Source organism: Oryctolagus cuniculus, chromosome 1, assembly GCF_051225735.1.
Source record: "Oryctolagus cuniculus isolate XC-2025 breed Fujian yellow rabbit chromosome 1, ASM5122573v1, whole genome shotgun sequence".
Classification (NCBI taxonomy): domain Eukaryota; kingdom Metazoa; phylum Chordata; class Mammalia; order Lagomorpha; family Leporidae; genus Oryctolagus; species Oryctolagus cuniculus.
This window is the reverse complement of record NC_142867.1, coordinates 50,198,894-50,224,928: the sequence shown is the minus strand read 5'-3', so window position 1 is coordinate 50,224,928 and position 26,035 is coordinate 50,198,894. Positions and strand designations below refer to the sequence as shown.

Genomic DNA, 26,035 nt, shown 5'->3' with positions numbered 1-26,035 from the left:
CATCACCTAGAGGTCCTGAAACCTATCATCTGCAGAGAAGAGTAGAGTATTTTATTTATTCTATACATTAAAGGATCACCCATGGTTTAGTTTATTTATTTATTTTTAAGGATTTATTTATTTATTTGAAAGTCAGAGCTACACAGAAAGAGAAGGGGGGGAGGGAGGGAGGGAGGGAGGGAGAGAGAGAGAGAGAGAGAGAGAGAGAGAGAGAGGTCTTCCATCTGCTGGTTCATTCCCCAACTGGCCACAACAGTTGGAGCTGTGCCAATCCGAAGCCAGGAGTCAGGAGCTTCCTCTGGGTCTCCCACGTGGGTGCAGGGGCCCAAAGGACTTGAGCCATCTTCTACTGCTTTCCCAGGCCATAGCAGAGAGCTGGATCGGAAGAGGAGTAGCCAGGACAAAAACTGGCACCCATATGGGATGCCGGCACTGCAGATGGTGGCTTTACCTGCTGCGCCATGCCTCTATGGTTTAGTTTAAAGGCATGGGAAACACAAAGATGTATCTACTATGTGCCAGGAACTGAACTAGGTGTATTCACATATAACATATTTCATTATGATCTAAATCACTGTATCTAAATCATTTTACAGATGAAGAAATTAAGGTTCAGAGAGGTTAATCAGCTTCTCAAATATCACACAGCTGATGAGTAACTACTATTAAGAATGTATATTTTAAGCTTATTAATACTTTCTTATCTATGCCCAGAAAATTTCTGAGTTTCTAGTGATTGTTACTACTTCCCAAAGATTTGTGAATAATTAATGGAGCTAACAGGAGTGAAGAGGGTGATTAGCTCTTTCACCACATGCCTTTCAGTGTTATTAGTATTACCAGTGATCATAGATGACTTTCATTTGAAGATCAATAAATAAAATCTAAAATACCAAATTAAAAAATAATCAATGACATGATGCTCAAACTAAATTTAGGATTAACCCTTGGCAAAGTTGTAAACCATGAGACGGTACATGTTTCTGGTCTTTTGTTTTTAGCACAATTTCCCACTTACTATCTGTACATAGCACAAAATAAGATCCTGTGAAGTTGTTCACATTAAGGTTAAATTTGCTATTATTTTGTAGTGGTTTCACTGAGCAGAGGACTGTATTCTGGGTTAAAAAAATGACTATGTTTACTTCTAACAGCAGAATGGTAGAGGTTTGAGAGCAAGGCTTTTCTTCTCCTGTGGTCCTCAAACCACACTCTACAGAGCCATCCACTCAGGCAGCTCTTGGAGGGGCTCTGTCTGGGAAGGCAGCTGCCAAGGTTCTAAACTGGGATGGAACACTTGGTGGGAGAGGAGCATTTAATGATGGAGCAGAAACTGACTGGCATGTACATGACTAATCCCAAGCATATAAAAGTTAATGGCTTAACAGGCACCAAAAGACCAACCACCCTTTTATATATGCATATATAATGTTAAAATCAGTAACTTGGGGTAGTGCAATTTGAGGGTAAAGTCAAATTCTTTACTAAACTAGCTCTGGGAAGTCAACATTCTTTCAAAGCTAAGCTTCCGGATCTGTGTGAAGGCTTTGATCACGTACATACTTTGAGAGTCCCATCGTACTCCCATTCCCATGCACTCTTTCCCAGCCCCCTGCCCTCCAGCTGTTGCTTGTCATGGCCAAAGAGTGTAGTGGAACAATCAAGAGTCAAGCGAGAGGTTGGTTTGGTATAAGCAGCAGCTTTGTATCCCTATAATGAGTTGAACTGTACCCCCAAAAGGGTATGTTGAAGTCTTAATCGTTGGTACCTGTGAATGTTACCTTATTTGGAACTAGAGTCTTTGCAGATGTAATAAAGCTAAAACAAGGTCACACAGGATTAGGTTGGGCCCCAAATCCAAAGACTGGTATCCTAATAAGGAGAAGGAGATTTGGAGGCACATAGACACACACAGAGAAGGAAAGCAACTATGGAAGAAAGGGGCAGAAGTTGTACTACTACAGCTGTAAGCCAGGGGATGGCAAGTATTTCTAGCAACTATCCAAAGCTATGAAGAGGCAAGGGAGCATTCTCTCGAGCTTTCTGAGGGCTCATGACCCTGCTGACATCCTGGCTTGGGACTGGCCCCAGAACTGTGAGAGAATAAGTGTCTATTGTTTTCATCAACCCAGTTTGCAGTCATTCCTTACAGCAACTCGTATTCTCAGACTATCTCATCATCATACCTTTTGTAAAGGAAACACAGGAAACAAATACAGAACAAACATTCTGATTATGCTGATATGTTCAGAAGTTTGAGTAACAGCACAGGTGACCACAGGCTTCCCTCTTGACCTCTTGCACACACTATTTTCAAACTCCTTTTAGAAACAGAGGAAACTACAAGTTTTATTCTGATTCATGGCATCTCTACCACAGCATTCGTGTACTGCAACAAAGAGGAGGCTCTTGGCTGTGGCTGCATTGTGTTATATTCTTAGACTTTACCGAACCAAAGTATGAATGGAAATATATTTTTAAATCTGCTCTAAAATGTTACCCTAGACATTGCCCAAGAAGCCACACATTTGTCCTTATATAATTCCTATGTTTAAAAATGATTTTTAAAAAGCTCTCACAATTTAGCACTAGGAAAGTATTTTTATCTCTTTTTTTAAAAATAGCATGTTTCACACTATCAGATAACCAGATTTTTCCAACCAGTCTACTACAATAGCTTCTCAACTGGTCTCCTAGAACCATTCTTAGCCTTCTATGGTCCATTCTTCCACAGTAGGCAGAATGATCTTTTTATGCAGAAATCAGCCCATCTCAATGCCCTGGACAAAACCATTTAGGGATTCCCATCATTCAGAATAAAATGCAAGGCTTTCCAGGGCCCAGCACCCTGTCTAACATGATCTGCCCTGAGCTATCACTTTTATTTCATCCCCTTCCATTACACTCCTGCCATCTCAAGTCTCCTTTTTGCTGGTCCTACAGTCTGGGCATCCACACTTCCGGGAATGCTCCTCTTCCCACTCCTCAGACAGCCTGCACCATTGTCTAATTCAGGACTCTGCTAGAGGTCACTTCTTCAGAGAGTCCTTCCTACGCCATCTAAAATCACAACCCCTAACTACCCTCTCCCTAACTTCCTTCTATTTTTTATCATGCTATTTATTCACTTCCTGATTTTACATTATGTACTTAATTGTTTTTTTCTTCATTGCCTGTGCTCTCCTAGTAGGATGTCAGCTCTGTGGAAGAAGCAGGGATTTTTGTCAGATTTACTCACTGCTATATTTCCAGCTCCTACAACAGAGTCCATCATAGAACAGGCACTCGATCTATAATTCGCTGAATCAAAAAGTAACAAATACATTTTGCAAGTATTGCTTGGTTTTCTCTCCTGGTTGATTAGAGAGCTAACTACTACATTTAATGGTGATTCACAATATATTAGACTTTATTGAGAGCATATATGCTTCTACTTTTTTTAAATACTCTGATAGTACAATAACATTATAAGTCCCCTTTATTATAAGATACTTCCAAATATCTCAGAACATGAGAGATAGACATACCAATCAGCAGATTAGTTGGGTACCTGGGAGGCAACCCACACTGAGGGGGAAAGGGTATATTTGTTACTCAGCAGTAATGTTTAAATGTGATACATGACAAATTCAAATAAAATACAGGACAGTTCTCAAGATTGAAGCCCAAAACTTTAGCTGCAAATTGATACTTGAGAAACTGGAAAGAGCCAAAGGAGAGAGAGCCAGGCCATCTCTGTTCCAGCAGATCCAGTGAAGGAGGGAAGCAAGTTTTACCTTTTCACTCCTGCAGTTGTTCAGCCCCATATTATTCATGGAAGACAGCTTCCCATCAACACCATGCGGCTGCTGCTGCTGTTGCTCCCGCTGGATCTGTTCTCGCATCTTCCGAGCCTCCTGAATGGCTTTCATCACTGTATCCTGATCCCCAAACAGGGCGGGGGAGTTGAGACTGGATAGAATATCTGCATACACAGGATGCATTATTAGAGGCTTGTGAGATCAGACCCTTGAAAAGTACCACTACTATCCATGGCCCTGTAGAATGCTATGTTCTCTAAGCCAGGAAGGGGCACATTTGCTACTGAGACAATGGTAGGATATTATTCACAGAAAATCAGGGCAAGTAAGCTGGACTGGGCTTTTGTTTTCCCTTGGAGGATACTCCAGTATTCCAGGCTACCTGAGTTCTGTTCACCTACCTCTGCACAGCTGAAAGTTGCTAGATTCCAACTGTGTCTCTACTCAGGGGAGATATTTGTTCTGGTTATATAGACAATCTGTGCACAATCTAGCCCCTTTGGTGGGGAACTGGCAGGGATGAAGGGGCATGAGGTTGGAGAAGGGGCAGAAATATCTGTCCAGGCTTTCCAAATATAGCTGGTGTGCTAATATAGGGAAGCTGCTTCTGGCCTAGTAGAAAAACATCTGTGAGACTACATGTATATTTTGGTGACATCTGTATCTGTGTGTTCACACATCCACTGCAGGGGAGAGGGGGCGGGAAAGAACACACCAGACTCTCCACTCCCCAGTTGCTGGCTGGTTAATGAAGCATTCTTCTCATCATGTTGCCTCAGTTGTTTACCAAGAGAATGACAACCCCTTCCCCACCCCCAACCCGCACACCCACTGCTCGCAGCACCATCATCATGACAGGGAAGCTATGTGTGTGGGAATGGTTTTCACAGAAATACAAAGCTCCAAATAAAGTGAGAATAAATATTTACTTTCATGACATCCTATGCAACACAGATGAAAAATTAAAGATGAAACTATAACCTGTATTTTACTGTAGATAAAATGAATAATTTGGATAAGTTTTTCCAATTTTAGACAAAAAGGGCGCAATTACTTGATGACTGATAGATCTCAGCTGCTGTGATCAATTTCAACATAATCTATTTGTTTGAGGCCTGGTATGAGCATTTCATAGTGTGTGTGTGTGTGTGTGTGTGTGTATTTCACATAGACAGAAGAGACAGAGGAAACCAAACTACAATCAAACTCACTTCATGCCCTATATGTGCAATGCCTATGCATATGCATTTGAGTTTAGGAGAAAAATCCCAAGGTTATTCAATGGAAAATTTTTTTATTTTATAAGTCAGTTACTTTTTTAGGCTATATAACTACATCATCTGTTCTGGAGTTATTTTGATAAAAATATTATTTCTACCCAATATCATATGGACAAGGCTGCTGACCAAGCATGGGTACTGTTGCTTCAGCCCATGTCTAGCTCATGATCTAAAATATATGCTCTGCTGAGGTTTAAACTCTATATGGCAAGATGTGACATAGTCATCACAGTATGATGTTCAGTATACCAGACAAACGCTTCCCAAGTAAAATTCAGAAGTGGAAAACAGGAGTCCCATTTCAAGATGAAGTCTATTATTTATCCTTATGGCAGTTTTTCCCCCTTATTTCATAACTTCCCAAAAGTCTAGCCAAGGAATATTCTTCAAATTCCTGCGTTATAATAAATGATGGAGTTCTCTCTTCTGCATGGACACCACTGGGTTGGGGTGGAATCACCTCTTCCCCTGAAAGGGGCATCCTGATTCAAGAGGCCACTGGGCAGCTAATGTCTCAAATGCTACATCTCATCATCAGAAGGTTCATTGAGACTCAGCACTGTTCAGTAGACACTCCAGCTGTGATTCACTGCTGGGTTGTGTGTGAGAAGGCCTGCACTCCAGTCCTGGTTCTGCCGATGAATAGCTGGGCTGTGGGCAAGTCATTCTTCCTCTAAGAACCACAATGAAAGTCATGATAAAACACTCTTAACTCACTAGAGTAACTGTGAGAAGTCAAATGAAATAAAGTAGGCAAGACTGGATTTTAAACTTTAAGTGTAGGCTACAAGTGTAGATTATTTTATCTGTTGTAATAAGCATTGCAGGCTCCAGGATTCAGTAATGCTGACAGGTGCTTTCACATTTATTGTTTACTCCAGATACATATATGCAAATTTTTCAGTATTCATTCCTTCTAACGCTTTCCATTTGCATGCCTTCTAAGTGTTGTACACTGTACTAGGAACTGTATGTGAATTTTTTTCCCTTAATACTTATAATGTAAACTAGGTAACATTCTCCTTGCAGAGATTAGGAAACTGAATTTTAAGGGATTAAGTAATTTTTCCAAGGTTACAGAGCTCTGAGTCCAAGGCTGTCTCATCCCAAAGCCCATATTTTCTCTTCCATACTATACTTTTTGTGGGGAGCAACTCGGATTAGACTGTTACTGGAATTAAGACTTATTCTATGCATCTGCTCTCCCACAATATGGCGCTGGGAGAGGAGCAAACAGCTTCTACACAGCTGCCTCCAGTTCAACCAATAAACAGCAGGACCTGCTCCTGATTGGAGGAGAGCAGCGTACTCGGCGTGTGGGTAGCAGAGTTGGGATTGGTGGAAGAGGACTATAAAGGAGGAGAGAGACAACATGCACCAGGAACATCTATCTGAAGGAACACCTGAGCAGCCCCCGAGAGAGCCGGCCGGCGGTGTGCCACTCCCCCACGGAAGTGGGGAAAGTGGCAGGGGGAACCGCCCTTCCACGGAGGTGGAAGGGACGGTAGCCAACCCGGGAAGAACCAGCAGCAAACCCGGGGAGGGCCGAGCAGACAAAAGAACAGCGCAGGGTCCTGTGTCGTTCCTCCACGAAGAGGGGGAGCGACACTTTTCACACAAGGATGGGAAAGTCCTTGGAGATACCTTGCAAAGTATAGAGGAGTGCAACAAGGGAGAGCGGCATTATGACATGTCTTCCTAGATAAGTTTCATTTAATGCATGTCATTGAAGTGTGCCATTCATATTTGTTCTGATGCTGAATGAATACAGGAAGAGGTGTTGAAATTACCTACATTTCTAAAAGAAAAAATACAATTTCACAGAAAGTTTAGACTCTAGACAGGCAGCTTTGAGTTCGGGTCCTTGGTTCCTTGGGGAGTTACTTCAGAGGCAAAGCAGTTAGAGGACACAGAAGTCCCTAGGTCTATGATTCATCGGCTCTACGTCATCATCAGCTAAAGCATCCACCCCAGTGGGCTTTGCATTAAGACCTTCCCCGAAACGTCTGGTCACCCAAATACTAAGTTGTATAATGTTTCAGTGAAAAATGTAACAGTATTGTCTTTTATGAGGGAAACTTTGGGTGACAAGGACCAGATGTCACTAAACGGATGTCCTTTCTTTAACCTAATTCATCAGACCCTTCCTAATGTTGACTTTTCCATTTACCTAAAGAGGATCCTCTTCCCAAGTTTCCTCCAATGGGGCTGGGGATGCTGCTTTTGTTTGGCAGATTGACAGGGCTGGTTTTGCTGGCTGGGAAGAGGCTCTGGGTGGGAGATGTTGGGGACTTTACGGGCTCTGCTGTCTTGGGTCGGGATGAGAGATTCAGCGGCTGTGCTGCAGCTTCATCCTACAAGAGTTTAACATAAATAATTATTAAAAAAAAAAAAGACAAATGAAGCACATTATCACTTAGTAAGCCACAGTTATTTTACACCTCAGAGACAATGCCACATTCTCCTACAATAATAACAAAAGAAGCTAATTATCTACCTCCTTGAAGATTCAATGGAAGGAAACCTCATTAATTTCCCTGTGTTATGCTTCTATTTACATTAACTGTGTAGTTGGATCATTCTTTTTGCCAAATTAAAATCTGAATTAGCTCACATTACAGCTTAATTTCCTAATGTGTTTTCAGGGATCTAAATTAACCTAGGGCATTTACAAAGAATTATTTAAAATTTCCAGCAGCTCTGTAGTGCTTTCGTATTATTCTCTCTGAAAAGTTCCTGTAACTATAAATAGTGTCTGCAGCTGATTTTTTAATATATATTTTAAATCAAACAATAGAAAATACTTTAAAAATGGAAACATGGAAAGCTTTCTGATCCCCTGGGCTCCTGCCCAGGGAGCCGCATGCCACAGCCTGGCTTCCATGTGGCTTTCTGGGTGTGGGTACTCTTCATGGTCTGTATTCTGGTCTCTACTCATGTTTAAAATTAATTCTTGAAAAGAATAAGCATACATTATAATTATGTTTTACATACTATGCTATATGCAATTTATTTTTCATGTTTAAAATGTAACTCACTATATTCCTTACTACATATATTTACAGAACTGCTATTTTAAGACACATGTCCTCTGCACAGAGCACAGTATTCAAATATCTGATTTGTGACTCCAGTTTGGCCAAGATCTTGAAAGCTAAACTCCTGTCTCTATTTTGTCTCATTTATCCTGCCATAAAATATCAATAACAACACTCCTACCATTCTGGAAGTTTAGTTGAAATATGAACACATTCATTTAAACGTTTCAAGATCAGCATTATTGTGTTCTAAAATTGGCAGCAAATGTTAACTCCCATTTTACTTCTAAGGAGGAACAGAGACCTTACTTTTAATATCATTGTCTAAAACATACAATAATTTGGTAACAGGACATTCTCTCCTTGGTAAACATATGAGGTCACTGGGGCCCAATTTCTTCATTGTTAAAAAGACAGCCTGACACTAGAACCTCTGTAAGGTCTCTCTCAGTACCAATATCACTGATTAAGTGGAAGCACAAGGAGATGCCAGGAAATACTAGCAGGGAGGGAGGATCATAAAGAAGAAAGAAACAAAACATGCACAGAGAGGCAGTGATGTGCCAAACACCGTGCTATGCATTTTCACACAGGCATCTATGAGATCACTTAAGCACCACACTTCGGGGCTCGCAGCACTAGTCTAAATTTATAAATGGGAAAATGGAGGTCAGAGTGATAAGAACTACTTGTCCAAGGCCTTACACAGAGGAAGAGAATTTGAATTCTCATTTATTGGACTCCAAATCTCAGCCTCCCTTTCTACTAAACTATCAGAGAAAATAAGTCAATTGTCTGATAACATAGTAAGGTTCTAGAATTTTATGTTTTATTTTTATCTTTTGTCTTGTTAGAAATAGGCCATCTGACATATCTATGTTGCAATGTACTTTTATCTATATTTAGTTTAGGACATGTTCTCAGAAAACATGGTTATATCCATTACAAATGTCAAAATTATCCAACGGTACTTACTTGCAATTTACTTTCCTTTGTTCTTTCTTCACTCATATCTAAATAATAGTGATTTATATGTTAGGTGTTCAATTAGTTTACTTCATGTTTGTTTCATTTGGGATTCATTGAGCTTCTACAATATATGAGGTCAGATTTTTAATAAAATCCGTAATGTTTTCAGGTCCTTACTCCTCCTTCTAGGGCTCCAACTGCACCGATTAGATCATATGATGTTGTCCCACAGGACTGGCAAGTCCCATTTCTATGTTTCATTTTGGATAGTTTTATTGCTGTATCTTCAAGCTCACTAATCTTTTCTTTTCTTAAAAAAGAATTTATTTATTTATTTGAAAGTCAGAGTTACAGAGAGAGAGGGAGAGACAGAAAGATCCAGCTACTGGTTCAGTCCCCAAATGACCCCAACAGCTAGGACTGGGCCATGCTGAAGCCAGGAACCTGAAACCCCATCTGTGTCTCCCACATGGTAGTCAGGGCCCAAACACTTGGGCCATCTTCCTCTTTTGCAGGTACACTAGCAGGGAGCTTGGTGGGAAGCAGAGCACCTGGAACTTGAACCAGCACTCATATGGGATGCTGGTGTCATAATCAGTGGTTTAACCCACCGTGCTATGGAAGTACCTCATCAATCTCTCCTGAAATGTCTAGGCTATTGTTAATCCTATCCAGCGTGTTTCTTTCATCTCAAACACTATAATTTTCATCTCCAGACATTCAGTTTAGGTTTTCTATGTCTTGTTTTACTATGCTTATGCTTTCTTCTAGCTCCTTGAACATACAGTTTTGTAAGATCTTTTTGCCTTCAAATATACTCTAATTTATTACCCTCTTTTGTAATTCAATGACTAGTGCTTCTACCAACAATGCATGAATATCACCTACCAACTCCCAATCAAGCAAATCCCTTTCTACTGAGGGCAGAGATATCTGCTCTAGCTGAAAAGAAACTTTGTGCTAACCAAACTGGAAGAAAGGGGAGAGAATAACTCTAGGCAGGACTCCCAAGCAAACTGTTCTCACACAGCATCAGCCTATAATCACACAAAGCGGAATATATATGCCTTTGGTCAACCTTCAGAACACTGAAATGATTGCATTTATCAATTTTGTCAAGTTTTCTAAGTGCTTTATAGGGAGCAGACTCACTCTTCTGGCTCTTCTGGCTCACTCTTCTGGCTCTCCTATAGTAATAGCTTTTTTTCCTGATTTGGCACTGTTTCTATGATTGATTTTTCTCCTCATTATTCATATTTTCTTGCTGCATTACAGTCCTGGTAATCATTGAATGGATGCTACACATTGTGAAGTTTACATTGTTGGCTACTGACGTTTATTTGTTTATTTAAATACTTGTGGACTTCACTCTGAGATGCAGAATAATTTAATATTTTAGGCTTACTTTTAAGCTTTGTTAGGCTATTTCACAACAGCCATTAATTTAGGGATAATCTGGCCTCACTAGGGGGTAATATCTTTCTGTGGACTCTATTTTATTTTATTCTTTTGACAGGCAGAATTAGACAGTGAGAGAGAGAGAGAGAGAGAGAGGGAGAGAGAGAGAGAGAGAGAAAGGTCTTCCTTTTGTCATTGGTTCACCCCCCACGTGGCCGCTATGGCAGGCGCATTGCGGTGGGAGCCAGGAGCCAGGTGCTTCCTCCTGGTCTCCCATGGGGTGCAGGGCCCAAGCACTTGGGCCATCCTCCACTGCACTCCCTGGCCACAGCAGAGAGCTGGCCTGGAAGAGGGGCAACCAGGACAGAATCCGGCGCCCCAACCGGGACTAGAACCCGGTGTGTCGGCGCAGCAGGCGAAGGATTAGCTAGTGAGCCGCGGCGCCGGCCTCTGTGGACTCTATGTGATGCCCCACACGTCAGGAGATTTTTCCACTCTGGCAAAATGAGAACTAGTCCTGTTCCATTGCAAAGAGGCCTCAAGAAGTTTCCTCACGTGCGTGTTCTGATCAGTACTCACACACTCAGGCGGACCTTGTACACATCTTCAGAGTGCTTGCTCTCTCTTGCTCTCACTCTCTCTCTCTCTTTCTCCCTTCCCCTCTCCCTCTCTCTGTATAGCTCTAATGTCTGGTACAGTATCTATGTCAGCTCCCTCTGATCAGGCAGCCTGCTGAGCATCTCACATACTTGTTTAGCTCCGCCCCACACCCCCACCCAGACAGGAAGCGGGAACCACGCTAATTCCTGCCTCACTTGCTTCTCCTCTGCCAGGGATGACTGCACTGTACTACGATTGTGAATGTCTGAAAATCCTTTGTTTTTATCAATTTGTCCTGAGTTTTCATTGTTTAAGCTGGTAGAGTACCTCTGATTTCCGTGCTTCTATCATGCTTTAAAATGGAAATCTTCCAGGTGTTTAGTTAGGATCTGTTTTGGTAACAACCAAGATATTTCGATTCCAACCACTGAAACTGCCACAAAGTCTTCTTTATTATCATCATGAACATTACCACCATCATCACTACTGCTAAAGATTTATGAGGTTCTCACTATATGCTAGAGTCACATGTCTTCATCTCACTCAAAAGTATTAACAATGCTAACTCCCATTTTACCTAGGAGAAAACTAAGGCTGAAAGAAACGAGGTAACCTTCCCAAGGGACACAGCTATGAAAGTGGCAGAACTGGGTATTTAGACAAAATATTCTGACTTCTAATGTTGATATTTGCCATAGATAAAAATTCTAGAGAAAAGAAGGTAATATTTTTGTTACTTTCAGCAAACTTTTAGTCTATACCATGTTTGAATTTAAAATAAGTCGTTGTGTTATATACAGAGTGTAAAGAATAACTACAGAGAGAAATATGAGATATTTTGGTGACCATAATTCTTTCGCTAAGCAAACTTGTAAGATCAGATCACTTTCAGAATTTCTTCAATAATAGACAGGAGCTATTTTTTAAATTTAAAACATTTGCTTTATGTCTTGGTTTATATATTTTTACCCACATATACAATAAACAATCTAAGTATAAGAAATATTTCCTTTGTTATTAACATAAAATACAGTCAAGTCAAATTATATGGAGAACTCCCTAAGAGTTTACATGTGGTCAGTGAGTAATAAAATTCAGTTGGCCCACAAAGACAGAATGGTAAAAGCAGATATAAACTTGAATTTAACCAAGGAATATTTTACTCATCCAGTTAAGACTTGGTTTGGTACAGGTCCAGCTGGCCAACTTACTTATAAAATGACTTTTTCATGTTCAAATTTTTCAATATTCAATATCTCAAGTCACTGATATTTGATGTGTTCATATGCTAACAACTATGATTAAACAAAGTGCCTTGGTTTGGGTTTGAGTGTTCTGACTCTTATTAGTGAACACAAACCCTTAGATGACAAAATAATGTTTCCATAAATAATGCTTTGGAAATATAGACTGCCTATTGTCATATCAGTATTTTTTTTTTTGTATTTTTTGACAGGCAGAGTTAGAGAGAGAGAGAAAGAGAGAAAGGTCTTCCTTCCATTGATTCACCCCCCAAATGGCTGCTACAGTTGGTGTGCTGCGCTGATGCGGCAGGAGCCAGGTGCTTCTTCCGGTCTCCCATGGGGTGCAGGGCCCAAGCACTTGGGCCATCTTCCACTGCACTTCCGGGCCATAGCAGAGAGCTGGCATGGAAGAGGAGCAATCGGGACAGAACCGGTGCTCCAACCGGGACTAGAACCTGGCGTGCCGGCGCTGCAGGCAGAGGATTAGCCTATGAGCCGCGGCGCCGGCCTATATCAGTATTTTTAACAACAAAATATATATGTTCATCTATTTCTTTGGGTAATGAGTGGCATGAAATTAATTCTGTTGAGTGGAGAAGCAGCAGAATTATTTCTCTTAATGATGCTCACTTTTTCAACCTTTGATATTTGGAGTTCTTTTTTAAAGAGTTTTCTTAAATCTCAAAATTCCTATCAGCATATTTTCAAAAATAAACCAATTTCAGTGATTGTATAGTATCCAACACTTAGTTTGGTAGGTTTCAGGTGTTTCCCATGTGATGCTCTAATAATTGCAACATTTCTCCAAATGCAGGATTTTGGTCACATTATATTTGCGTCCGCACTCTGCATATGCCTACCAGTAGATAAGTCAATTATAAAAAATTTTTTGAACTGTTTGAATTGAATAATTCAAATAGAAAGCAAATGCAATCATGAAAGCCGACCAGTACCACCTAGAGGTACCAGCTGCAGCACAGGGTTGGAGCGGCCCATCAGTTTCTTTCTGTTGGCAGGTATTGTACCTCTTGGCTATCCAGTTCCAAGACACTGAAACTCTGTGAGGAAAGACATCTGTGAAGGTCCCAGACACAGCTTGAGCAAGCCAGTTTATGCTATGTCAACTATAGGACATCAAAGGCCTGATGAAGTAATGACACCACTCATTCCTCAGAGCCCATATTTGCAGCTAGTTCTGAAAGAGAGACCTTCATCAACCAAGTATATAAAACCCTGCATGAGATTCTTTTTTGTCTGCCTTTTTACAATCTGAGGTTTTGGTATCTTTCTTCACTGGTACTAAATGTTGGCTCCCCACCTGTTTAGGGAACATGAAAGAAGTGTCACAAGAATATGACAAGAACTAGAAATAAAACCATGGCCATTCATGCCAATGAACATTAAAAAATAAAAGCCAGAATCCAAAGGGGAAAATCTCTTGAGAAGTGAGTTTGCAGATTTAGGTAAAGATCTCACAATATGGCACTATTGTCATCCAAAGGGAAACACCTGTTTCTCAATCCTCAATCATGAAATTTACCATAAAGAGGAGCATTTTGGTGTTTCTTTATGTTGCTGTGCTTCCTGCTGCTTATTCCCAACATAGCCTGCTTCACTGTCTTTCTTGTGAAGCTATTTTCCAAACTGTTTCCACAGTCCTGGAAAGCAAAGTACCTTAACTTGAGTTACAGGGCTGGTCCCTCTCTTTTCATTTTTTATCCCAGTAGGTGAGACTGGCCCTGCTGTGTTTGGTGGCTGTGGAGTTGACGGCATCTTTGCTCCAGGTGACACCTGCATGCTGGCCAGCTGAGCGGCATAGAGTTGCTGCAAAACAGGGAAGACAAACATTGATCTCTTTAAATGCACCTGAAATAGAGTTGAAAAAAAAAAAACTTACCATATTGTTAGCTAACTATTTCTCCGACAGTCTTGCAATGTCTCTTTCACTATTTTTTAAAAGGGAAATAAGAGAAACCAAATAATATAAGAGAAACAAAAACAAAAACAAAAACAAAAAACAGAGCCCGGGTATCGGAGCCATGGTTCTGTAACTGGTCCTCCTAGCAACTTTACGACCCTGGACAAAGGACTTGATCTCTCTAGAACACAATTTCTTCAGTTGTACAAAAAGCAATTTAACCATGTAGTCTCTGAGATTCTTTCTAGTGCCTAACATCTTTATTGAAAGTTCTTTATATGTCTAGTGTGTCACTTGTGTAATTTTAATATTTGTAAACTCAGAAGCTATCCTTAACTTTCCTGAGGAATCCCTGTAAGAATGACATCACTCTGATTCTCTGGAGATTATGCTCCTTATGGATGATGAGTGCTGCCACCATGACCCCTGAGGCCCAACGGCAGTCACTCTTCTCAGTCTTAGTTCTACCCAGAATGCAACATAACCCTTAAGACATTATGCCCAGATGTATACTGATAAAAATGAAAGTAAATCAAACCAGACAAAAATCTTCTTTTATCTGGTACAGGAGCTACTCACTTGATTCTCAATGCAAACCAGATACCAAAGTGCTTCCTTCGCACCCCAGTTTCTCTCCTCAGTTCCTGTCCTGGTCCAGGGATAGCCTCAGTATATTCCCATTGCTATTACATGCATTTTCTGAAGTATTTTCTATAGTTCTCTTTGGGAAACTAATAATCCTATAAATTCTCTCTCTTCAGCTGAATGGGGTTCCTCTTCTCTTTGGCATAAGAAGCAGAAAACCTGACATTATAAATCTTAAAATTAACCTCAAAATGCACTGTTTTAGCTGAAATAGGGCCAGATATTGAAAGACAGGGGGGCCAAGCTCTTTTAATCTAATTTTAGCTTTTATCAAAGTAATTCCTACACATATATTTACAAATTCAACAGTACTTTAAGACTTAAAAACAAACAAGCAACAAGAAAATCAGCACAACCAACGGCAGGCCAGTATGTGCACTGCACAGCCTCCATAGCCTGGCATGATAGCCGTGGGATTTCACTGCCCAGTCCCTCAGACCTCATCACGCTCGACATGGTGGGGACATCCCCTTCAATTCATTGAAATGTTTTGACTGGCATTTATCTCATTCCCTGAAAACGCTTATACTAGTCATAGCCTTATTCATCAAGAAAGATAAGATTTCTTAGATCACCAACCCCCCATGTGTTCTTTTGCTTCCCTTCCAAAACTCTTAATGTTAATATCACAAATTTTAAGATTAATGTTTGCTATTTTATATCAATCTGTGAAGATACTATTTACAGTGGAAGTATGTACTAAAATGCATTTGATTTTCTTTTTCTCAATTTTAAAAATTTTGTTAGATTTAATATCTGTCTTATTATTTGTTTTCTTAACTTTTATGTAGCGATTACTAATTAATTCCCAAACTCTTCAAGAGCCCAGTAAAACTCAATCAAAAATGGTTGAATGTATCAGGTAATTTGTGTATTCTATATTTTTTTTTTCCCTTGGAGACATCCTTCTTGGCATTCTCCTTCTTCCTGCTCCAGTCTGACCTGCTTTATTGTTTAGGCCCACTGCAATTCTCTGGGACTTGGAATTCCTCTTGCCTCTCCTGTGGTGCATTCTTTGTCTCCTGCATATCTTATTTTCCTGTCACTTGGGTAGCAGTCTCTTTTTGGTAGAACATATACTCCAGGAGCTTCCTGAGAAATATGCGTGTGAAGTTAATTTTTTTAGGAATTATCATCCATGGAAAACATTACTATTATATTCCTCTAACTCAAGTACAGAATTCCAATTTGGAATTCCATTGATTTCATTCTTATTTCTAAGGAAGTATGATATCATTCTAATTTCTGTTGCTTTGTATGTAATCTATTTTCTCCTCAAAAAATATCAGGACCTTCCATCTCTAACAAGTGTTTCTGAAATTTCATTATGATTTCCTTCTGCTGAATTTCACATTCATTGTTCAGAACATTCATTTAAACCTTTCAATCTGTAAATGCATGCCTTATAATTCTAGGAAACTTTTTGGGCATTTTTCACTTATAATTTACTTCTTTTGTTCTCTTTCTTGAACTTCCACAAATGTTGGACTTCCTTATAGATCCTCTATTTTTCTTATTTTTTGTTCTTTTTGCAACCCTTTCACCTTTTGTCATACTCTATGATAAAACTGAAAATTTTAATTTTAAAAGTTGGAAAAAATTTATCAGAGTATAGCAAAAGTTGAAAAGGTGGTAAAAGAACAAAAATTTTCAACTTTATCTTCCAGTACTTCTATGAATTTTTAAAAATTCTGCTATGCTCTTAAGATGTTCTCTGATGGCTTTTTAAAAGATATTCTGTTATCTGTTTTGTTTGATGATATTAGTTCAGTTTGGGATTTGTTTGTGTTTTCTGAATTGTCTTTCTTTTCTCCCAAGGTCTTTGACCTCTTGCATATTAGAAGCTTTTCTCAGCTCTCTAGTGTTCACTGTTTCTTCATGTATAAGAGTGATGGACTTAATAGTTCATTAGGAGAACTTAATATGGTGATGGATTTATTGACTGATGGGTTTCAGCATAAAATCAACTTTTTCACTAGGAAAACTCAAATATCAAATCTACAGGTCATTTTTCCTACTCGAGACTACTTTCTTGAAACTCTCCAAATTTTGCCTTGATTGGGGTATAGTCTTGTATACCATCATTAGGTGAGCAAAGCAGGAGAGACAGTTTGGAGGATCTCATTGTTTGGTCTATCAATGTAAACTCCCTATTTTTCAAAAGTCATTATTATTTATTCTTGGCAACACCTAATGTCTGTGAGACAAAAATCCCTGAAGTTCAATTTGTCAAGAGAATAAACTTTCAGTTTTGTACCTGATTAGGTGCTGAGTGAGGGACATAGGGGTGGGGGTAAAGATGCAAGGATGGTAGTTACCAGGTTGCATAAGGTGAGAGAAGGATCATCTTATATCTATTTTCAACCAGTCAACTTTTCTTTAGTTCCACCTCTTACCCTTGCCTTCAATGATACATGATGCCTTCAATTCATAAGTATTTCAAAGGTTCAGTTCCCAGTTGGGCTTGATTCCTTTTGGCTTTATACTCTTAAAGCTTAAGTATCAGCTTTCTCCTGCCTGCTAAGAAAGCTGTAACTCATTTATCCACATTTCTCATATTTCAAAATAACTTTTTGTCTTTGCTTTCTATTTCTACTTGAAGGTTTACACCTAATAATTCCAAATGGTCAATTTATTAGGATTTGGGCAAAACCGAAAATAAATAAATAAATAAATAAGTAAGTAAGTAAATAAGTAAGTCAATCTGCTATGGTTAGCCAGAAGTCAAATATTCTAATTTTAACACTATTTAATGCTTGAAAACTTTCAAATATTTTCTTTTCCTCTTATAATCAAGATTAAGCCATTACCTTGATAGTCACATTTCTATAATAATAAACAGAAAGCTTCCTAGTTCATCAATCACAGAAAAAAATAGCTCAAACTTTGCCATATTAGTAGGGGAGAAAAAACAGGTGGTTTGTATATAATTTCCAGCATTACTATCATTCAGATGGACAAATAAAAAAAATTACAGTAATCAAAAACAGACCTTTCAGCACATGTAATTAAATGAAAGCTTAATAAAGAATAATTTGCAAGAGCCAGATGTGCTTATGTCATGATTGTTGCTTTCTTTGGAACAATTTTTCTAATATAACAAGCCTCTAAAGAAATTAAAGTTTCATAATTCTGTATGCAATGACTCAGTGGAAATAAAAATTCACAAGCAAGAGTCAATCAAACTGCTAGAACTTAGGCAAAAAAAAAAAAAAAAAAAGACTGTCTTTTTTTATTCCATTTATTCTGTTGTATCTTTTTCCTTTGAAATCCAGCCAAGTGTCTGCCAAATGGGACAGTTTCTATAAAATTTCTGCTTGAGTCAAGCCAGTGAAGAAAAGTTCTATACTGAAAGGAGAGGAGATGGTTGACAGTTGAAAAAATGTTGGCTATACAGCAGCTGGTATATACCCTACTACTGAGTATTAAAGAGTTGTGAAATCTTAGAGAGGCAAGAGGCCTTAGACATCATACATGCTTCCATTTTTACCACAAACCATTCAGAAGATCAAAAGAAAGTCCATTCTACTTAATCTTGAGTCCTTCATGGAACTCAACTAATGAAAAAAATGCAGAGAAACAACTTTTTGGGAACAAATCAATGTTTTTATTCAGTGATCCTTCAGATTGGTTTAACAATACAGTTTGTAGAAACAGAGTAGTGTGAATTGCTTTCTCTAAATCTGATAAACAATTCTTTTTACACCCATTTCCAGTAGGTTATACTTCCAGAATGGTAAGACCCTACCAAAAAATATTCCTCAGAGCTTGCTCTTGTGAGCTGTGATTACTGGTATATCAGAGACTAGAAGCAGAGCCACATGCCACAAAATGTAGAGCTGAGTAGACCATACAGTAGGATATCAGTTAATATTTAATAGAATGAACCTTGAGATAATATCAGAAAATAGTATCCAATGAAAAGATAAAAGGCACTCATGAAGATTAAAATATCACATTCTATCTAACAAAGCATTTTATTTTAGTTCCAAATAGCATTATCTTCAGATTGAATATTTTAGATTTTACTTGGATGTTGTCATTGGTTGAATATAAGTTCACAAAACAATTTCAAACCTCACTGTCTAAGGAACATCAGTTGAATGTGTTCTGTGTGTAAAGCTCTATACTAGGAGCTGAAGAGAAGTCAGTCTTAGCCCAAGTACATAGCCCTGGAAGAGATGTAGAAGATAGATCCTTAACACTTCATTTGTATCTTTCTTTTTTTTGAACATTATGTTTTGTTATGCATCTTAACATGCTTGATATACATGTTAAGTTTATTGAAGACATGACAGATAGAGTTAGTTTTGAATGTCTAGTACCAATAATGGTGTCTTGTAAATAACAGATATCAAATCAATATTTTATGAATTAACTTAAAATATTAAAATCATTACCTATTTGGAAGGAGAGATTTAGGTGAGGCAACATAAGTTGTACATGTTTATAATTATTATATATACAATGAACAATTTTGTGGTGCTGAGTTTAAAAACAAAACAAATAAATTTAATCCCAGGTAAATTAAATTAGGTGCCAGCATCATGGCACAGTGGATAAAGTTGATGCTATGATGCCAGCATCCCATATGGACTCTACTTTCAATCCAGCTGCTTCCTAATGCACCTGAGAGAGTAGCAGAGGACGGGCCATGTACTTGGGACCCTGCACTCACGTCAGAGACTCAGAAGCTCCTGGCCTCTGGCTTCAACCTTACCTAGCCCAGGCCACTGCAGCCATCTGAGGAGAGAACCAGCAGATGGAAGACTAATCTCATTCTCTCTCTCTCTCTCTCTCTCCCCCCTGACTTTCAAATAAATAAAATAAATGTTAAAAAATTAAATTGGTTCAAAAGGATGATTCTTCTGATGTGATTTGTTAAAATGTTAACTAAATAGTTATTCAATAACTACTATCTTCACTCATTTGTCTTGAATTTTCTAATATAAATTATACTGTTTGAGCAGTAACCAAGGAATAGTACTAACATTTCCTTGCATCCTAGTTACTTAGAAACTTAAAGTTTATCCAATGATACCACATCATTTTTTGAAAGAATATGAATTATATGGTTGTTCTAACCAAATAACTTGAATTTAAAAATCCCTTTGCAGACTAAAGGTTTAGGAATGAAAAAGGTTCAACTCTGATAACTATTACATAAGAGTTTACGAAAATGCCATTCTACATAGGATTCGCAGATCATAGTTCATAGTCATAATGATGGTAATAACAAATATTTATTCCTATACATCTGAGGTTTAAAGAAATCAACAATATAGTGATGCTTATAACCAATTTAGCCAAAGTTCCATAAATGTTTAAACTTTGGTGAAGACTGTTTTGTAAATATAAGATTTTTTTTTTCCATTTCAATAGTGAAAAGTGCTTAGTGATTGTTTGGGATATTGAACTGTTTCTTTATCCGAGATTTATAAAGGCCATGCAGTGCATACACGTAAAAACAAACCTAGCTAAATATTTTTTCAAGATTACAAAATAACTCATATTTTATGTGAGCATTTTAAGAAATGCATTTACTTTATAACTAAAATATTCCACCTTTATTATTGGCATTTTACATAAAGTAGTTTGCATCAAAATTTTGGTAAGCTGAACAAATGACATACTTGCCACACCGAACTTTATAAAGAAGCCTCCTATTCTACTGATGAGCTGAGGTCAAACAGGCAGAAGTAGTGGCCCAAGTTCATATAATTTGTATTGGAGCTAAAAAAAACTTTCTAGTTCTCATTTCAACTTTCCTCAAATGTCATTTAAAGAAGAAATGGATATATGACAAAGCAACAGTTTTTACTTTTCAAGCATGTTTCCAGCACTGAACAATTTGCTCAATAACAAATCTGTGTTAAATATTTATTAACTAAACACTGTGCTAAATACTGAGGATATACCAATGAGTAACTCAGAAATAGCTGCTGCCTTAATGGAGCTACCAAGAGAAATTTACATTGCATAAGTGCTTAGACATAACTATGAAATTATAGGTAGGATACAAGCTGAGAAAGAAAATAGAGACTGTCTTCATCTAACAGAAGCATTGAACATACTCAGGAGATCAGAATAGCTTCTCTAAGGAAGTAACGTTCTACGTGAGTAAGAATTATCCAGATATAAAGGATGATTAAAAAAATTCTAGAGAGAAGAAAGATCAAGTATTCTGGCTCTGAGGTGGGAAAAAAAGCAGAGTTTTTGAGGGATTTAAAAAAAAACCTCAGTGTGGCAGGACTGTTAAGAGTGTCCTGAGATGAGGCTAGTGAGGCACAGGCTTTTGTAGGCTTGTCTTAGTCAGTTTGGGCTTCTATAACACAATACCATAAATTGAATAACTAGTAAACTACAGAAATTTATTTCTTAAAGTTCTGGAGGCTAGGATGTCCAGGATCAAGACACACAAAGATTCACTTTCAAGGTCTATCTTCCCCATCCAGGGCTGTCCTTTCATCTAACCTCTCTTCTCAGGCATTATTTTTGTAAATTAATTATATTTGTGACAGCCCTGTGCCCATCACCTCACAAAGGCCTGCCTCCTAACATCATTACCTTGGCAGTGAGGACTTCAATATGACTTTTATGCAGAATAATTTGACCATAGCAAGGTCACATTAAAAATTTCAGAATTTATTCTAAGAAGAGATTTTCAGAAATAACAATTAACTAAAGCAGGCAACAGAATCTTTTCTATGTTTTACTGCTAATCTATTGACTAAGTTTTAAAATAAATTGGATTAAGACTGTCCTATGAAGACCTCACAAATCCATAAATACATGCTTCTAACAGTATTTCTAAGAGTTCTATGTACTGAGATTAGCCTTAAATATAAGTGTTTCTTGCATTTAGATCCTATTGACACTTTAGTAACCAAGTCTGCTTAGAATCAACATGAAATGGTAGGTCTTATCAATCAAATTCAGCCTTTTTCTTAAATTCCCGAGTGTCTGCCAACACACACACACTCATCTATGGCAAGACCTAAGAAGTGTTTTGCGTCTAAAATTCTTGTTATGATATTATTATTATATAGCTAGCTTTGTTACAAAGCATGCTTTGTCCCAAGATAACCAAATTGATGTCAATTATATGGATAGTGTCATGGTATATCTATATTTACCATAATTTGAAATATATTTATTTAAACCTTCTTTCTATGATAAAATCATACAAGATCTCTGGTGGAAAATGTCATAGAGATAAGGTACAAGGACTTTTATCTTTTTAATCATATGATTTTCACAAAATCCCATAACTAATCATCCAATTACCATTCCCACTCATTCATGTGTTAATTCAACAAATATATATTGATCATTCAGTCAAGCACGGTGCTTGGTATTTTTTTATTTATTTTTAAAATTGTCACAATAATTATATAAAATAAGAATTATTAATCTCCCCTTTATCCCATATTCTTTCTGCTTCTAAGATTAAATTATTTAAAATAAGCTATCCAGTGAATCACTGTGAAACCTATTTCCTGTTCCTGGCCACCAGACAAAAGTAATTGTCCAATAAGAAGACCCATTCTGATGTCCTGGATTCTACTGCTCTGCAGTAGCAAACTGAATTTTCATATGGTGTCACAGCTACTCTTTCTAAAATGGCATTACAAGATCCTTGAGCAGACAAGAGGCTAGAAAAGCACTTACCACTTTGTAGGAGTAAGGGTCACACGCTTTATCTAGACCACTCCCTTCTCCAACTAATCTTTGAGCCATAGCTGAAGATATTTCAGAAACCTTAGTTGAATACACTGATGAGGTAAAAAGAATTATCCAGAGTTTGGGTGGAAACAGAACTTGATTAAAATGGAAATGTACAGGGATATTAAATTGGCACCAGTATGCTTCAGTGTGTGGAAACCAACAGAAAAAGAGCAGCCATAACTTTACATACCAAATTCTCTTTGGAGCAGACTCTCTTGTGTTTTGTCATTTCAATTAGAAAGGGCATTTTAAAGCAGCATGCGGGAATCTGGACCAGAGAGAAAAAAAAAATTCCCCCTCAAACACAACCTATCTTTTGGTGGAGAATGAAAAATGGAAGAATAAGGAAAACTACTATTCTTTAAAAATCAGATTCAAAATGTGCTCTTGAAAGATGTCTCTTACCTTCATATTCACTCCCATTTTACCATGGTTCCCACCTAACGGGGAACCCTAGGAGGAGTTCAGCTACCCAGGTTAACAGACCCTTTTCTTGCATAGCACACACAGGGGCAACAGAAGCAATTAAAGGAAACACTAAGATAGAATAGTGAGGTATTCATTATTGATGCCACCTAACTCCAGGCCACAAACCTAGCTCAGTTCTCCAGGGATATCCTGGATTTTGCTACCTTCTCAAAACAATGCTGATGACCATTTAACTGCCTGCCAAGCAAGGTGTATTATAAAGCTAGACATGTTCAGCTGTGAGAAGTTAGAAACAGAGACAGGGGAAATTAAGCAGCCTGATTTAGTGCTTGTTCAGTACAGAGAAGAAAATACGTCAGTAACAAGTCATTACAGAGAAAAGGAGGGGTGGGAAGGGAGCTTAAAAAATTATTTGAAAGAGTTTACAAATACTTTTACTTCTCATAAACCTTTTATGTCAACAAAGTAATCCAGGAAATATAGCTGTGGTTTTCTGGAAGAACAGAGCTGAAGTTCCTATTTGCAGCATAGAACATAGTTGCTTAGCTACACCTCTAATACTTGAGGCCAAAGAAAATTGGTCTGTTGGGATAGGAAGCCAGAGAAGGAGTAGGGGAAGAACCACACCACTCCCAATACTACACACTGGGTTAATTTGCAAATTAATTTCCTTGCCCCTCCTGCATATTTTCCCTCTTTCTTATTAACTCTAGCTCTGTGTCACAATTCTACTCATCTTTTGATTCTCAGCTCAAAAATAACTTTCTCTTTGATGCCTTATCTGGCCACTGCTGTCTTCATGTTCCTACCACATCTCATCTTCTAACTCTGCACTTGGTGGAATTTCTCTTTGATGCCTTATCTGGCCACTGCTGTCTTCATGTTCCTACCACATCTCATCTTCTAACTCTGCACTTGGTGGAATTTCCTTTTTATTTCATGTCTTTCCCAACAAATTTTGAGCCCCTTAAGGGAAAAACTGAGTTTTATTTCTCTTTATGTCCCTAGCCCTGACATAATGCCTGGTATTTAAAGGTTCTGTTAATACTGGACATTAAATCTCCTTTGTTTCATTACTGTTTTTACCTATACCCCCCCTTTCTCAATGTATCTTTCCTTCTTCAAAAGGAACTCCAAAGGTGGAAGTCATCTTTGTTTCAGTCTTTTGAAGTTATAAGCATGTGAGTTCACCATGTAAGGCATTAAAATTCTTGCAAAGAAATACTAGATAATGCAATGTTGACTAAAGAAAGAATTGTGAACTATCCAATTCAATCTTTTTGCTTTAGAGATAAAGAAATCTCAAGTCTAGAGAAGGAAAGTGGTTTGTATAAAAATAGCAGTTAAAAGTGCTTTTCCTGAGAATATGAGTAATAGCTAGAATGAAATCTAGGACCCAGGTTCCTACTATCTTTATCCACTGTTTGTACATACTCATTTTTTTCTTGTGTTTTGCTCTCTTGCAGGACTGTCTGCAATAGAACTAGTGTGTCCTGTTAGAACTGTTGGTTTGGAACACATGAAAGGGATATTTTCCAACCATTCTTCTTGGATTAAAAGAGAAATCTAGCCTAAATATATCTGGAAAGTATATAAAGATGAGTTATTTTATAGAGTTTTATTTTAACATTTCTTTTAAAATGTAGAAAAATGCAACCATAGCAATTAGGTCAATTATATTCATGTTAAGGTGTTTCAGATATTTAAAATTAAAAGTTTATAGAAATATGGGTCAGTGTTGTGGGGCAGTGGGTAATGCAATGCTAGCATCCCATATGGGCATCAGTTTGTGTCCCAGTTGCTCCACTTCCAATCCAGCTCCCTGCTCAAGGCCTCGGAAAAGCAGCAGAAGATGGCCCAAGTGTTTGGGCCCCTGATACCCATGGGGAAGACCCAGATGAAGCTCCTGGCTCCTGGCTTTCGCCTGGCTCAGCACTAAGCATTGTGGCCATCTGTGGAGTGAACCAGTGGATCAGAGTGCTCCCTCTCTCTCTCTCTCTCTCTCTCTCTCTCTCTCCTGTAATTCTTTCAAATAAATAATAAACCTTTTTAAAAAAAGTTTATGCAAATATATATAAAGTGTCCAAAATTTGCCTCAGGTAGCAGTGGCTCTGATTTTTATCACCTTTGAGACTTTTTTTTGTTATATAGTTATTTTTTTATTTAATAAATGTGAATTTACAAAGTGCAACTTGTGTATTGTTGTGGCTCCCCCCGCCCCAAACCTCCACCTTTGAGACTTGCCAATTGCCTTTCCACATCAACCAAAAGAAAAATGGAGCAAGCATTAACTATCAACCACTGAAAACCAGGACCTGCTTAATTAATTTCATTATTGCTTGCAGCTGGCATAAGAATAGTAAATAAATAAAATGAATAGGCTAGAGGTCCTCTTGCCCATTTTCCCCAGCAGTGGGTTGTTCGTTCCTCTGACATTGCTCCTTGAGCTAACAGGGCAAGGATGTGTAGGGTGTGAAGAACAGGAGAAACTGTAAAATGGAAAAAAATGGTAGAAGAGAGGCTCAAATCAAAAGTCATTTCCTTTTACTATGATACTCAAAAGAAAATCCAACTTCACCAGTCCTCTGCCAGCAAACAAAAACACAAAAAAAACAAAAAAATTAAAAGGAAAACACTTCAGTTACAATTCATTCTCTGATTGCACCAATTACGTTGGAATGTATTCAGAACAGCACTTCCCATGGAAGAGAGTTGTATAGTACAAATAAGAATAAGCAAAGCAACCCCCAAAAATTTTAACAAGAAACACCCAATCTCTACTTTTCCCAAGGATCTTCTCTTCCTGGGTGCTAAATAAAACATGTAAATACAGAGTGCCTTATTTACATAAATATAAGTTCAGTTATTCAAAAAATTAGTAGTTTAGTTCTTAAAGCGAGATATTCACAGAGGTGATATTGAGGGCAGTTGGAAATCAGTATTATGGAAGAATCTGTATTCCTTCCATTTACAAGAGTTGGGCAAG

At 38.1% G+C, this 26,035-nt stretch overlaps 1 protein-coding gene across 50 annotated transcripts in view; it reads right to left on the bottom strand.

Moving 5' to 3' along the window:
* Nucleotides 1–26,035, bottom strand: part of SOX6 (SRY-box transcription factor 6) — a 647,472-nt gene that overhangs the window by 77,970 nt on the left and 543,467 nt on the right. For all 50 annotated transcript variants that reach the window (XM_051833972.3, XM_089328236.1, XM_070073077.2 and 47 more), the window contains 3 exons: nt 14,004–14,153; nt 7,251–7,434; nt 3,777–3,964 (listed from right to left, as the gene is read on the bottom strand). In XM_051833972.3, coding sequence (XP_051689932.1) covers nt 3,777–3,964; nt 7,251–7,434; nt 14,004–14,153 — 522 coding nt within the window. The remainder of the gene's footprint in view (nt 1–3,776; nt 3,965–7,250; nt 7,435–14,003; nt 14,154–26,035) is intronic.